Genomic DNA, 15,788 nt, shown 5'->3' on the forward strand with positions numbered 1-15,788 from the left:
CATCAGGGCTTTTGCAGCGCTAGGAAAAGTGAAACTGACGGCTCCCAGGTTAGGAGAGGCCCCTCAGCTCAGAGATTTCAGTTTAGGACTGAGCACCCTGCTTTGCTATGCTGGATGGCGCCATCCAATACAGCCTTGTGGGATCTGCGCCAGTGTGGCTGTAGATTCTGAATAAGGTGCCTTTTAAAGAGCCATAAAGGTCCAGAACATTAAAACGAGAGAGAGAGAGAGTGTGTGTGTGTGTTTTCCCCACTAGAATGTGCAGGAGCCCTTTGTAAGAAATATTTCCCAGGGAAAAACTGCCACGACCTTTGATTTTTTGGTTTGATTATTTAGTTTTTTTTTTAAAAGAAGCTGCAGGAGTGACGTCCCACGCTTCGGGAAGAAGCGGTATTCCTGAGCCCTCCTCGGGCTGCAGTAACCGCATCCTGGTGGATTTATTCTGCACACGGGGGGGGGGGGGACCCGCAGTGCCAAGCCTAACCTGGGATGCGTGGCAGTTATGCTCAAACGGGCGATCCCTGCAACAGCCCTGGACCTACCGGCAAGCCGCAGTAAAGCTTTGCAGCAGGGCTTGTGCTGCATCGCTTGGGAAGCCAACGCTCTGGGCTGTTGCAGTTGTGACGCTCCTGCCACCCCCCCCCCCCGTCCCCTTACCTTCCCATTGCCCTGGCCCTGCAGCAGCTCTTTCCCCGTCGGGTATCTGATCTCGATGCCGGGGGTCTTGTCGTCCCGGTCCCCGGGGGAGCTGACCACGGAGCCGGAGACCTCGCTGACGTCGCTGGCGGTCTCACTGTAATTGTCCCCCGCATCCAGCATCATGTCGGGTCTGCTGCCGCTGCGCGGGGTCCGGGAGCCCTTCTTCCCCACGCTGTAGGCATCGAAGTCGATGGTCTTGTTCTCGTAGGCCCCCTCCACCGAGGCGAACATGCCCCCGTATTTCTGCCGAGGGGTCTGAGCCGTGGTGCCCGGCCTGGCCAGATACACGGGCAGGTCATCTTCCTTGTTCCAGCTCCGCTTGCTCTCGGCCATTCTCTCTCTCTCTGCCCGGCTCTCTCCCTCCCTCCAGCGCCTCTGCGCCTTCCACTACCGGGATCGGCTGCTGGCGACCATAAACACGCGGGAGGGGACGCAGCAGCGCAGTGGCGGAGCTGGGCTTGGCTGGTGGGATCTGGGAGACGCAAGCCCCCCACCCGCGACGGGAAGTCTCACGGGGGCTTTCAAAGCAGCCCGGTGAGTCAGTCGGCAGCACGTGCACTAAAGTACAAAGGGAACGGGGGAGAGGATGGCAGCGCTAGGCGACTGGAAAGCCCTGGGCGAAGAGGAAAAGCACCGCACTAGCCCGCCAGTATAAAGAGCGATCCGGAGGGAGGGTGTACTCACGCCCCCACCCTGTGCAAAGCGGGCCCTTCCTGGCTACTCCTCCGGCCCCGCCGCAGAGATTGCGGATCCCCTGCGGCTGCCTGGCTCGCAGCGAAGCGCTGGGAATGGAGTTGCGTCCACCGACCCACCCACTCGCATTACCCGCTGTCTCCGGGGGAAGAGCCCGAGGTGCTGGCGCACTTGTGAAGCGAGGGCTTCCCGGGGGGAGGGAGGGGGTGCGCAATGGGCACGTCCACACAGCAAAGCACCTGCTGGCTCCTTCTTCTTTCAAAGGATCTGGACTTGGTGCCAGATCTCGCCGGGAAGCCTCGGTCTATGTAGCAACTTTGGGTTGGCTGCTGCTCCCCCAGCAGAAGTTGGTCAACGGCAGCAGCGAAGATTGGCCTTCTGTGGCATTAGGTGCAGAACGGGGGGGGGGGGGGAGGGGGGAAACCCACGCACAGCTCCTGGCTCCTGAGCAGGAAGGGGAAAAATCTGCTGCTCCTTACGGCCGCGTCCCTGCTTCTCTCTGGTGCCTGCAGCAGCAGCTGCAAAGGAGGGGGGGGCGATCTCCGTGAGCCCGGCCCCCGCTCGATCTCCAGTCTAGCCTCAGCCCGGAGGGCGGCGGTGGGTGAGGCTGAAGCGTGCCGGGGAGGGAACCGCCGCGCCGCCGCAGCCTGCCTCTGACACGGAAGTAATAGCGCCCGGCGCTGGTGCGAGCGGCACTGCAAATCCTCCCCGCCAGCAGGCCTCTGCAGGGAGCGGCCGGGACCCTGCGCTAGGAGGCTGCGCCTGCAAAACTGCCCCGGGGACGTGGGCGGGGAGGGGAGCGGACAAAAGGCTGGAGCGCGGGGAGCAGAATAATGCACGATCGCTGCCCCAGGCTTCCCGCTGTCTGCAGCCAGAGCCGGGAGAGCGCCTGGCTGGGAGCTGTCCCTTCAGCACCGGAATGACCAGCCCTGCGGCTAGCCCCACACCTGTGCCCGGAAAGATTGACAGCCCAGTTACACCACTGCGCTTGTTTTGGTGGTAGAGAAATCGACTTGGGATAAGAAAAGCAGTACTTGTGGCACCTTAGAGACTAACAAATTTATTAGAGCATAAGCTTTCGTGAGCTACAGCTCACTTCATCGGATGCCTGTAGCTCACGAAAGTTTATGCTCTAATAAATTTGTTAGTCTCTAAGGTGCCACAAGTCCTCCTTTTCTTTTTGCGAATACAGACTAACACGGCTGCTACTCTGAAACCGACTTGGGATAGAATCGCACTGCAGTAAAGTGCTTTCCCTAAACGAGCCTCTGTTCTTAAGCCATACAGGAGTCTGAGTGAAAGAAAACAACAGAAAATACAACGCTGGGCTTGCAAACAGGTACACACACACACCCCCCCCACACAAATATTTTAAAACTTGCATAAAATATTTTAATGGAGTTGCGCTTTCTTATACCAAGGATGAATTGGGTCATTATATTTAAATCACGACTAATCGTTTATTCCGATAACGATTTTTTTAACTGCCATTGAAGTCAACAAAGAGTGAATTATGACCCAGATTTCCAAAACAAATTAGGGGACATTTTTGTAAAGCAGGGCAAGCTGAGTGACTGTCACTGCTTTATGTAGATTGGTTCGGAAAGTCTAGCTTTTACATCTGTAGGTAGATTTCAATTCCAGGTGGTTTAAGGCAAGTAACTTAAAACAATGATATTTTTCTAAGAGTCAAAACTGTTTTCATAAACCTTGGAAATGCCCTTTGTACTGCAGCAGTTGCCTAAGGGATATTCTCTATGCTCTGCAATAATACACTTGCACAAAATGCTGCTGAGATTGATGAATAGGCTAAGTGAAGCTGAAGCATTTAAATCAATCAGAAAAACTATGGATTGTTGGTATACAAGGAAACAATAGATATGTTTGCTATTATACAACAACCACAATACACTCGCCCTTTAATTGTCTAAGGCCCTTAAAGCCATTCCTGGTGGGCCACAAACTGAAAACAATTGAAGATCAAATGTTCTGCAGGCCACAGAAGAAGTGGAAGAGTAGGAGTGAAACAATGCCCCCACCCCATTGAAGTCAATGGTAGAAGTCCCCTAGGAGTCTGGGAAGGAAGTTAGTTCAGAAGACTAACTTTCTCATACATACATTTTCCACAGATTGAAAATGTATATGAAGTAGATATAACATATCAATTCCAGATATAACATTTCAAAGGAATTTCTCTCCTGAGCACACTGATTTTTGCTCTCTTGGACTTATCAGTAACACTGGGAAATTGGGTAGATTCTTTGTATAACTGGGGCTGGAATGTTAACTACTGATAGTGAACTGATGGTTGGTTGACTGATTGTGACTATCATAGGGGGAAGGAGTGAGATAGTTAGACACACATACTCCTATCTTTTCCGAGCTGGCTTTAATAGGAGTTGCATCATCTATTAATGCCCCATGCTATAAAATATATATCCTGTAAAGATTTCATGGGTTTGTGAGGAAATAATTAAAATTATTTCTAGGCTGTGACTTACTGAAATACTTCTCTTGTATAATGGGCAGAAATTGATTTTTGTTGAGGGTAGCATCAGAGCTTATTGAGCAAGCTGAAAAAAATTAGTATATTACTCCTAGGGATAATAAATCTTCATATTCAATGAAACATGAGGTCAGTGTGTGTAATATTACATACATTCTGAATGTCTTCTTCAAAAATAACAGGAAAGTTCTCCAGTAAAGTGTAAAGGTGTAATTAATTTTCCTTTCCAATTAATTTGCTAGTCAGGAGAGGAAATTAGACCTCCAGAAAAAAATATTTACCTTTGATTGGCCAATCAGGAAGCAGAGATGTGCATATTTTTCTAATCGATCAAGGATGAACATTATCTTTTGCCGAAATCATCTAAAGCCACCAGGGATGTCCTCATTTGTATTTGTGACCTGTTTGGTAAAGATTGTTCACTTTTATGGAGGTAAACAATACAAACTTTTTGACAAATCTCCTAACATTTTCAGGTGAGCATGAACCAGGAGTTTTCTCTGGTCCAAAGTAATAATTAAGGTACTATTGCACCATTATAAAATATGACACTAAACCAATTTGTGCTTTACTTGGCTTATAGCTTTAAAATAGGAAATAATGTTTATACTCAGAGAAAAAAATCCAGGGCACATAATATTGTCAACATTGTTCACTGCTTTGAAATTAAAGTCCTTCATTAACGTAAGCCTCTTGACATTTTATTGTATTAATAACTGTGTTCTAAATGCTCAGATATTTGCATGCCTACAGTCCTGTCCTGTCTAAATTGCAGCTTTGTCACAAAGTTTGCACAGGAACAGACCTTACTCTGAGTCACAATCTGATTCTCAGTTACCCCCTCGGTTTGAAGGGTTTATCTAGAAAAGAGTGTGGTATGATGACAGTTTGTTTAAATATACCACTGTGGCAAAATTCTCTTATTGATGTTGTTTCTAATCTTGTCTCAAGACATTTTGGAAAAATGAGGCAGAATTTAAGGGAACATGCACACTATGCTTCTACTAATGGATCTCCTATCTATATGTGTATCATTAATACCAATGACATATGTTCCATTCAAAGGAGGCTAGATTCTTGAGGATAGGCAATTGAAGTAACACATAAGCAGGTTTGCATAATTTAAAAACAATTTTTATCTTATAAAAAACCTGTTGGCAAAACATATGTCAGGAGATCCTCAATTTTAATCTTAATACCCTTCAGCAATCAAGGCAAAATTCATGATCTTAAATGGGATTTTCTGGGTCTAAAGGCCTGGTGCTGACTTCCTCTCTCAGGGACTTGGAAATCATGTTTAGAGTTCAGATATTTAAATCTTATGGTACTGTTCTTGCTCAGTGCTGGGCACCCTGCTTGCAGGGGGAATTGACCAAAATTGGGTCTATGGCAGAATTGGGTCTATGGCCTTATTCTGAATCCAACAAATGTCCTATAATTAGATCCCCAAGCCCATCAAAGACTTACATTCTAGTCTTATCCTGCTAACACTTACACCTGTGCTTAACTTTATAAATCACCATACATCAAATTAAGCATATGTATATTATGCACTGCAGGATTGGGATCTTAGTTCCCTAGTGTGCAGCACCAGGCTTTTAACTTTTCATATAGCCATATAATTCCCCGTCAAAATCAACAGCATTGTTTAGAGTTTTATTTATACTGATACTTCAAAAGCTCTATCACCACAGTGGAATGAATAACTAATAATTAAACAGTTTAAATAAAGTTTTTAATTTAAAATATGCATACATTTGAATATACAAAATTATGCAAATTATACATTTAACTAACATAGAAAAATACATCTGGATAACAAGATAAAATGTCAACATATTTTACACAATTTTAAGTGATAGTTACAAATCTGTAATAATCATAAGGTAGACTTTGTGACTGCATTACAATTCTGTCCATCTCCTCTCTAGTTACCTTGAAATTAACATATATGTACATTTAATTACATGAAGGAAATGTCCAAAAGTGAAATTCATTGCTGAAAAATGTAAACAAGATAGCTTCAGTGTAACACATCAAAATGATAAAAGCATCTTTTATGTCACTCAAGTGAACACAATTAGCTGTTCCATTGTAATCCCCACTGGTAGGGGTGTCAAACTTTCTGCTTTTATTTACAACAATTTAAAAAAGGATCGAGCCTTAACTTTTGGATAATCTATATCAAACTATGAAGCCCACGTTTTTTGTGCATGCTTTGGCACTTTTTCAAACTGGTTCTAATTTGTGTCCCTAACAATCAGCTTTTCATGACTCCTAGCTAACATCACACTGTTGTGTAGATGAAAAGCTGATAAGACCTCATTCATATTTTGTGCATCCAAGGCTCTCAATTTAAATTTGGTCCCAAGAAGTGAGAAAATATCCATCCTTTTCAATTCAAACAAATACTTATAAGTCTTTACTCCTTACTTTAATTTACACGGGCTTCATGCATTCAAAACAAAAGCCAGAAGCCTTATTTATAAACAAGCTACAAAAATCTATGCCACGCTGAATCTTGGCATTTCCAGTGTAAGCCAAGGAGTGATATTATTTACACATTTTCCAACCCCCCTTTTTAGTTACAGGAAGCAGAACAGAAGATTTCAGAGAAGCAGCCGTGTTAGTCTGTATTCGCAAAAAGAAAAGGAGTACTTGTGGCACCTTAGAGACTAACAAATTTATTTGAGCATAAGCTTTCGTGAGCTACAGCTCACTTCATCGGATGCATTTCAGAAGATGACAATGTTGGAGGGCTTTATTTTTTTCATGTCTATATCCATCATTGCCAAACCCTTCATTCATAATAAGAGAAATTCACCCCACATAAGACCACTTAAGATCCATTTAAAACTCTAAATTAGTGGTGTCTAGGGCCTTGTGTAGGCTCTCTGCAGAGGAGTGAATTCCACCTAATATAAATTAATCTCTCTCAACATAGAAAAACAAATCTCAACAGTTCAGATGCTGACATATTTATATTTGGAAATCAGACGCTGCACATGTACAGTTACCCCTTTCATTGCATTTTACATTTACATATCATATTAACATAGCAAGAATCCATGTGACATAGTAAAACAATAATGAGCACAGATTTACACCACAGACAGTAACAACTCTAAATCAAGTCAAGCCTCCATACTCTCCTTAGCTCCCTTCTCCTCTGACCATGTTGTCCCCCTGCTGTGCATAGGCAGTGATGATGAGTGTATGATATTTATATATCATATGTGCTGCACAAGTAAAAGACAGGGTGAAATCTTGGCCCCATTGAAATCAATGGGAGTTTTACCATGGACTTCAATGGAACCAGGATTTATGCAGCACATCAGAGCTAAGCTGAACTTGCTTTGTTGGTTTGACTCCAACTTTAACATTCCTAGTTTGCTGATAATGACTGATAGCATGGATTCGAATGGTAGAATTTGAATTTGATGTTTTAGTTTTGTATCCTATTTTGGAAACAGCAATAGATTTTATAACCTAGGATATGTAAAGGGACAAAAATTCCTGCCCATAATACCATGGCTACTGATTTCTAATGCAAATATGTTTGGAGTCCAAGGCACAATATGTCTTAAAGGAATTCCGCTGAAGCAGGAAAGAGGTCTGCACAAGTTACTATACTGTAATCCCAAAGTCTCTTCCCCCTCTGGCTCCTTAAGGCACTAAATGATTTCCAAAGGATTAGCTGCAAAAGCCAACATGCACTTGTTTTTCCCACCAATGCAAATTCAAAATACTAAAATCCTTCATCTATATACTAGAAAGACAGGTAGATTTATGAAATATGGATGAGAATTTCCACTTTTTAAAGGCTACAGACAAATATCAATGCTGCCTGAATAGGAGGGTTATTTTGAGAATTATATTGTGTGCATAAAATATTTCTTAGCCAATTGTATTAGCATACATTTAACATAATTATCATTCAGTGATTCAATCACTATACTTCCAGCATCTGTCAACTGTGTTGGTGCAAATAACAGAATTCAATTTTCTAAGGTGATATAAGGACCATTGGTTGGTTAGAAATATGTCATGAGATATATTTTTAACGTCTTGTAATGCTCTGCACAGTAGAGTGTATGGTAATAAGTGAATTAAGAAATAAACCATATTTTATATGTAAAAATGTCCTGTGTCAATCTGTGTATTTTGTTCAAAGTGAGAGCAAAGGGGTATATTTACATAGGAGGACTTAGTAGCAGCATCTTAACATTAATTGCAATTAATTTGGTCAGAAAAATATTGTGCATATAAATCAAGCCAACCAAAATGCCCAGTTTTACATTTTGAGAAGCAGTTTACCATACACAAGAAAAGCAGCACCTTGTCAAATACAGGTAATCAGTAGCTGTTCCATTTTATTCTGTTTGAATTTAGCAGGTCAGCCTACTAGAGAGAGAAGCAAAAATAGTTCCTTTGTCCTGTACAAAGTTTGCTTAGTGAACGCATTTCAAACTGAACAGATTCTATAATAACTAGACACCGTTTTTTTCTGCTCTCCACAAGGAAACTGGAAATTAATCATTATGCTCCCTGCCTGGTCTAACCACAACCCACAAACTCACATTCATAGCTTTGCTGCTTTATCATCATCATTTGCATTAAAGATGAGATTTAAATTCCAAATCTTCTGACACACAGAATGAATCCACCCACCTACTAGTTTAATGAGCGAATAGTCTTTTATAATACTGGAAGACAATTTTGATATTAGGAGGTGTACAATTTAAGAGAGGTGAACGTGGCATATGCCACAAAAGAAACATAGCACAATCATTTTTTACGTGAAGTGAATGGCTTAAGGCCCGAGACACTAAAAAATGGACAAGTTCATTATCAACATTTATATTTCATAGTGGGAGACTGGTCATAAATGCCAGGAAACGATGTCTTAGTTTAACACTTCATTCAAAAATAAGAACTAGGGTCTAATTATATGCATGTTTTGCAAATAATATATGTGTTGCTTCTCTTCAGGTGGTAGAGTATGCTAATGGCAAGAAACCCACATATGACACCAATTTATTTTAAGAGCGCTTATGAGTCGTTAAGCTTCTAATGTTGCCATGCCAACTTGTCATCTCTTGCTAACCATAATCTAAAAATGCACATGAAATTAATCTGAGATGGGTTTACTTATTTTATTAGCCTTGTACCTCCCTTCAAAGAATTTCCGAAATTACTGGGAGACTAACCCCTGTAGAGATCAGCACATTCTAAAGGTTAGCTCAATTAAAATAAAATAAATGAAAGATTTCAAAATAGTTATCAAAACTGACAGTGCATTACACAACAAGGGGGAAGTTACGTAAATTAGTACCTAATTTTGCTCCCATTCAAGTCAATGGGAGTTTTGCTATTGACTTCAACAGAAGTATGCATAAGCCATTGAAGTAGGACTGTAAACACTCATATGTACCCTTACACAGTCTCATGTGTGCAAGTACATCCAACATATCTGCATGTGCAGATAGATACAATAATATGTGCTTACCCATTTTGGACGCATCAGTGTGTGTTCTGCATGCATTGTTACCATTTTGTGGGTGCACACACAGGACCTGGTTCAGCAAAGCATATAAGCACATGAGTAATCCAACTCAAGTTCAAAGGGACTGCTCACAGGATTGAAGGTAAATATGTGCTTATGTGCTATACTGAATTAAGGCCATAGTACACAATTCTTCCAACTTCTCAGTGCCTATAGGTCTGGGATGAGTATGACACTTACTCCAGTGGATGTTGAAGGCACTCGGCACCTTGAAAAATGAGTCCATCTACCGCCATATCCTGAGAGGTGCTACACACCCTGACCTCCCATAAAAACCAGTGGGATTGAGGTCCCATATGACCCTCATATATGCAAGATCCCTATAACCACATATGTAGGCATCCAAAGGTTGGGATTTGAGCAAAACATGAGAATTTCCTAAAAATACATTACAATATTAAGATTCTGTAAAAGATTTATATTTGATTGGATTGCATCACCAACTTCCAGTGAAGGATGAGGGTCAGTAAGTCATTGTGGCTTCTTAGCTTTTTCCTTAGCAAAGCAGCTATGGAGGCTTCCAGACTAGACACACCCTTTGTGACACCTTCAGCACTGCATTGCTTTTTCTTTTCTTGTCTGATTCGTTCTTCCCTGCATAAAAAGAAGGAAAAATACAAATAAGTAACTATAATGCTATGAAATAAATATGCAGCTAGAGTTCCACATTTTATTTATACAGGGATGTTATACAAGTAAGGCCAAGACAAAACATTTGATAATAGACATTACATTAATTCTATTCTTGTACTGCATGTCTTGGCATTCATAGGATTTATAAGATCTAGGCAGACTATGATCAATGGCAATATTGACTGGTTTGGAGACAACACAAATATACTGAAAATGGAGTTATCCTGAATACTTGCATTCTCTAGCTGATTCTGGAAGTTTTAGGGTAGGAGACTGCTTTTTAACCTTGCCTGGATCACTACCCCCTTTTCCATACCAGGGCCCACTTAGCAATGCAGGAAGAACAGGATGGTAAATCTCCTGACACCAGTTTGCTATCCTCAAATAGAGATCTCCTGAAGTAGGATTAACTGTGTTGAAGATTCTTAAGTGAAACTCACCCCTATGCAGCAAGCTAGCACAAATCCAATGCAGCACATAAGTCTCACTTTTTAAATCTTCAAAATAGGGAGTATTTAGGACTTAAGTGGTTCATAGGCCTTGAGTTGGGTCCCTTAGTGCTGAGCAGGGCGATAGTACTGATTTTTGGAAGTACAGGTGCCCTGCCCTCACTAGCATGACCTCACACATATGGTGCATGTGAGGTCTCAGTGTGGAGGACACCATTTTATTCTACAAAATGGCATCCTCCATGAGGCTCCAAGGAGGATGCCATTTTGTTTCTGTATAATTGCTGGAGTGGCATTCCGGCCCCACTACAATTGGGTGATCACATAGGCTCAGAATAGCACAGATATATAGGAACAGTGACGCTGAGCATTACAATACCCAACTTTTAGGCATCTAGAAAATTACAGGAACATGAAGCAATCCACAAAGACTTAGTTAGGCACCTATGCTCCCTACACATTGAAAGAGGAGAACTAGGTGACTTAGACTGCAATTCACAAAAGCCAGCACAGGAGGCAGCCAATCAGAGATGCTGAAGAGGGGCACCTAAACCCCACCCCTCTCATGGAGATAGGCACCTAAATCCAGGCTGCAGGGAGGCACCTACCTCTGCTAGTGATTCCCCTCTCCTGAAGTGACATGGCTTAGCCACTTAAGCCGCTTCTCGTGAGAATGTGTGAGGCAGGCACCTCACACCATACAAAGCAGCTGGAGGAGGTGGCTCGGGTGCCAACCCTATAACTTTTAGTCCAGTGGTTAGATTACTTGCCTGGGATGTGGAAGATACAGTTCAATTCCCCCCTGCCACTTGATGGAGAGAAAGGATTTGAACAGGCCTCTCCAAACTCTCAGGAGTGTGTTCTAACCACTGAGCTATGGGATAGTCTGATGTAAATTACCCTCAGTCTCTCCTGTTGAAGCTGTTCCACTATGAATAAATAATTAAAGAGTGATTAGAGTCATACAGTTTAAGGCCACAATATACTATAGCCCAGTAGTTAGGAAACTCACCTGAAAAGTGGGAGACCCCTGTTCAAATCTTTTCTCCCCATCAGGCAGAGGGGGGAATTGAACTTGGGTCTCCCAAATCCCAGTCAGGTACCCTAACCCAGTAGGCTAAAAGATATAAGGTGGGCAGCACCACCATCATCTTCCCCTCTGGTCAGACTTTGAGTGGGACCTGATCCAGAAGGCAGCCTATGAGCATGCCTACCAGATCTGATCCTGCATGTGAATTAGGTAGCCAAATGTCTATTTTCCTTGGTTCATGAATTGCTGTGGGGCTTAGGCAAAAGATAGGTGTCTGGATGCCTAGAGCGAGGTAGCAGTGTACGTGCTCAAAGGCAGAAATTTAATTACCTAGGGAACTTCTACCCTTACATACTTAGGTGCTAAATGAGTTTAGGTTCCTACAGAGTTTGGTGGGAGTTTTGTGAATCGTGGTGGACCTTAAAACTGGGATTTAGGCACCTAAACACAGATTTAGATACCTAAATCTGGAGTTTAGGCACCTAAGGACCTTTGGGATACCAGGTCTTAGTGCAGGGGAGTCCCCACCTACCTTACACCTTAGAACTCCATCTTGGGCCCCTAATAACGCATCAGCTGAGACTTGCTTCCCCCCCATGCCAAACACCTTCCTATTGCCTTCCCAAGACATCTTCTCCTCTCTCACTGCAAAGTAAAGCAAAGGCTGGATCTAGGCTATAAACAAACAGTCTTTGGTACTGCTTTCCTCTTTAAGCACACACAGGCTTTTGGAGTTCCTTCTCATCTCCAAAACAAGTAAAGCAAGTGGTGAGCAAGTGGCTATGAAAACACCATCTTTTGGGGCTTTCTTCTCTTCTTTGGATTACAACCTTTCTGGAAAGACCATAATCAAACCTAGAACAAATAAAACATACTTACAACATCTTAGATATTACAGCACTCACCATCAGCAACTACTAAGAGATGTTTGCAACTACCAAGAGATGTCATCATGCACCCTGGTATCATCTAATAGATATTTAGTAATTATTAACCAAGAGAAGTATCTGATATCTTAGTGGCAGAGCCAGTCTAACATTTTGAAATCAGTCTGCAGAAGTATTTTTCATTCACTTCCTTTTATACACAACTAAAGCTGCTTCATTGTGATCTCATTATGCACAGGACCAACCTAAGGATTTGGGGGAGGATCACTCAGATGATTATGTGGCGCTCTTAAAATTTAGTCTCATTTTAGAATATAAAGGGGTTGCTCTGTGGGATGCTGCTCTTCAGAAACAGTGCTCAGCTGTTTGCACAGGAATCAATCACAGTTGCCCACATTGATTAACCCTTTTAAAGGGAAGAAGGTCTAAACAGGACTGGAAGGTCTTGGTGCTTCCATGTCCAACATATTCTATTAATCTCCCTTCAACTATCACTGTTTTCTTTTTCTCTCTCCTCTTTCTTTTAATAGCATCTTGTCCCTTTCTCTATCATCTTCTTTTTCACAGACACTCCATCCTATGTTGCATAGCCCTGTTGCTCTTTCCCATGAAACATTGTCTATTTAAAGTGAGCTGTAGCTCACGAAAGCTTATGCTCTAATAAATTTGTTAGTCTCTAAGGTGCCACAAGTACTCCTTTTCTTTTTGCGAATACAGACTAACACGGCTGCTACTCTGAAATATTTCTTCTTTGATTCTCTTATTTTGTTCTTTTTGCCCTCTTTGTGTTCCTATCTTTCTGAAAATTCTGCTGCTCACTTATGCTCCATTCTATCCCTGCTGATCCTTTTCTCACTCTAAGCAACAATGGCAACATATATCATTACTATAGTGCTTGGCAAATATTAACTAACTAGTCCTCACAGCTGCCTTGTCAGATAGGTACTGCATTTTTGTATATGGTTTGTGGAAAAGGAAAGATGTGTTTAATGGTGCTGTTTTATCAAATGCTAATGCTGACTAAACATTTGCAAAGTGGTTAGGCACAAGGGTGCAGCTTTCAATCATAGTACTCAGGAGCTGGCTGATTTCATATTATAGAACAGAATAGCTTCGTAAGGATCCTAATATTTGTACTTCTGATGTGCTGAAAGCTACTGGCTCCATATTCTTTGTTTGTGCTAGTGCACATTCTTGGGTAATGACACAAAGGCTAGACTCTTTCTTTCACATCCCAGTATAAGGGCAATCAATTTCAGTCACCAAAATACAGAACTGCTAGTGCAGATGGTCATTAAACAAGACCTGTTTCTCTGTGACATTGAAATCTTGAAGGAACTCTTATAAACTAAAAGATAATATTGTGCAACCTAATCCCTGCACCCCATCAACATCTTGGAACATTGCAAGAGGGACATGAGAGGATTTAATCACAAATAAGAAGTAGGATTATACCACTGAACTAGACAAAATAATGTTTTAACAAGAAACCACAGGATTAATAGAAAGATAAGAATGCCTGATGCTGAATGGAAACCTTGCTCTGCTTGGTGAATTGCCGATATTTTTCAAGAGGAGTATATTTTTACATAAGGATTATCTCCACAATATGCTTGGGATTGGTATTTGGATTATTTCTCTCATAATAAAAGCTAGGGGCAGCTTCCGTTTGCTCACCTGACATTCTCTAAACTTTAATGACCTTTGTGTTTGTGAACTGTTTGCACTTATTTGCTACAGCTGTTTCTGCCCCTCCTCCCTCAAAGTACTATATCTGTGAAACATTTATAAAGATGTTTTCAGGAAATTTGATGTGAAAGGATGTTGACATTTCATGCCCCTGAAAATGTCCTTTCTTGTGGAATTTCAGATGAGTGACTGTGATGGGGGCCACTTGCCTCTTGCGAGCGCCTCCTGCTGGCGGGTGTGTGCCTGCACTCTCTGCTTTGTGCTGCTTGTCTGTGGTGAATCCTCCTGGCAGTTAACTTCTTGAGCAGGTTTTCACTGACTCAGCCCTCTGGCTGTGTCACACACAGGCCATATGTATGCAACAAAACAGTCCAACAGGGCCTATCATAGTACTCTGCTTGTTGCCTGCCTGCCGCCCTGTCTTGGGCTCAGGTCTCAAACTGTTCACAGGGCCTATCAATGTACCTTCATTTATGGTCAGCCTCTTCTGGGCTCACTATAGTATTGTCCCTGCTCTGATGTGGAGCAATGACTCCAGGGCTTCCTTTCTTGTGATCCTTCGACTTTGGTAGCCAGTCTCTCACCCAACTCTCCAGCTGAGTCACTAGGTCAGTTCAGTCCCCTTCTGCGGGACGAGGGGTTATCAAAGTCAAAAAATGTTGACTCTCTTCTGGGCCCTCAGCCCCTTCTCTGGACATGTTTAAACTCCCTTGCTCAGAACTTTGGCCACTCCACCTGTGGTGGGGACCTAGGCCAGCCCACTACTCTGGGTCCCAACCAAGGGACCCTACAGTTAGCAGCCACCTGTGCTGCTATTGTTCCCTGGGACACTTTTCCAGAGCTGCAGCTTTATCTTAACCCTTAGGTCATGGCTAAAAATCTCATTTGCATGCCAGCAGTCAGCCAGGATCACTTTCTTTGCTCCTCTGATCCCTGCCAGTAGCTGGTCTGACCAGGTCGTAGAACCAGCCAGGAGCACTGTGCTTAATCCTCTGGTTCCAGCCAGCAACTGATTCTGCTCTGTCCAGCAGCTCCTTTTATATGATCCTGCTGGAGTCTGATTGGTTGCTCCCTGACGCCTCTTTCTAATTGGCTGCTTCCCCCACAGCCACTCTAGGCAGCCTGGAGGCCAATCTTCCAGCTTTGACTTTTCTTTTTTTTTTTGGACCAGATGATATGTGGAAGCAGGTAGATAGAAATACATGCTGCAGAATGGTGTTCCTAAGGGCTGCATCTACACTGACAATTTTAGAGAAATCTCCCTACATAGTACTGGCAAGCATGGAAGTGACAGTTGAGATTGGCCAGCACTGATTTTAACGCTGTATAATTCAACCCTGCTCAGAGCCAGTCTAGACAACATGGTGGTAAAAGAGAGTAACTGGTCTACACTAGCATTTAACTATTGCTAGCACTAATTGAGCAGGATCAGTGTTCGTGCACGGGTGGGAGATTTCCCTAAAATTGTCAGTGTACCTATTGTCAGCCCTCTTGCCCAGTGTCTGTGTGCAATTTAACTTCCCAAAGATGAGCCAGTCCATCAACATGTCTGTTGCAAGGTGCATCTTCTCCACCCAGCTCTCCAACTCAACAAATGAGAACAGCAGTAAAATCAACACTTTGCACATTTGCCGGC

The 15,788-nt window shown here is 42.8% G+C and overlaps 2 protein-coding genes across 2 annotated transcripts in view; both read right to left on the bottom strand.

Moving 5' to 3' along the window:
* The window catches only part of CRMP1 (collapsin response mediator protein 1), a 62,384-nt gene extending 60,053 nt beyond the window's left edge, over positions 1 to 2,331 (bottom strand). Inside the window, exon 1 of the mRNA XM_038400124.2 lies at positions 658 to 2,331. Coding sequence (XP_038256052.1) covers positions 658 to 1,032 — 375 coding nt within the window. The 5' untranslated portion in view covers positions 1,033 to 2,331. The remainder of the gene's footprint in view (positions 1 to 657) is intronic.
* Positions 2,332 to 6,517: 4,186 nt separating this feature from the next.
* The window catches only part of JAKMIP1 (janus kinase and microtubule interacting protein 1), a 381,847-nt gene continuing 372,576 nt past the window's right edge, over positions 6,518 to 15,788 (bottom strand). The window contains exon 22 of the mRNA XM_043512461.1: positions 6,518 to 10,058. The gene's annotated coding sequence lies outside the window, so the exon portion shown is untranslated. The remainder of the gene's footprint in view (positions 10,059 to 15,788) is intronic.

This window comes from Dermochelys coriacea, chromosome 4, assembly GCF_009764565.3.
Source record: "Dermochelys coriacea isolate rDerCor1 chromosome 4, rDerCor1.pri.v4, whole genome shotgun sequence".
Classification (NCBI taxonomy): Eukaryota; Metazoa; Chordata; order Testudines; family Dermochelyidae; genus Dermochelys; species Dermochelys coriacea.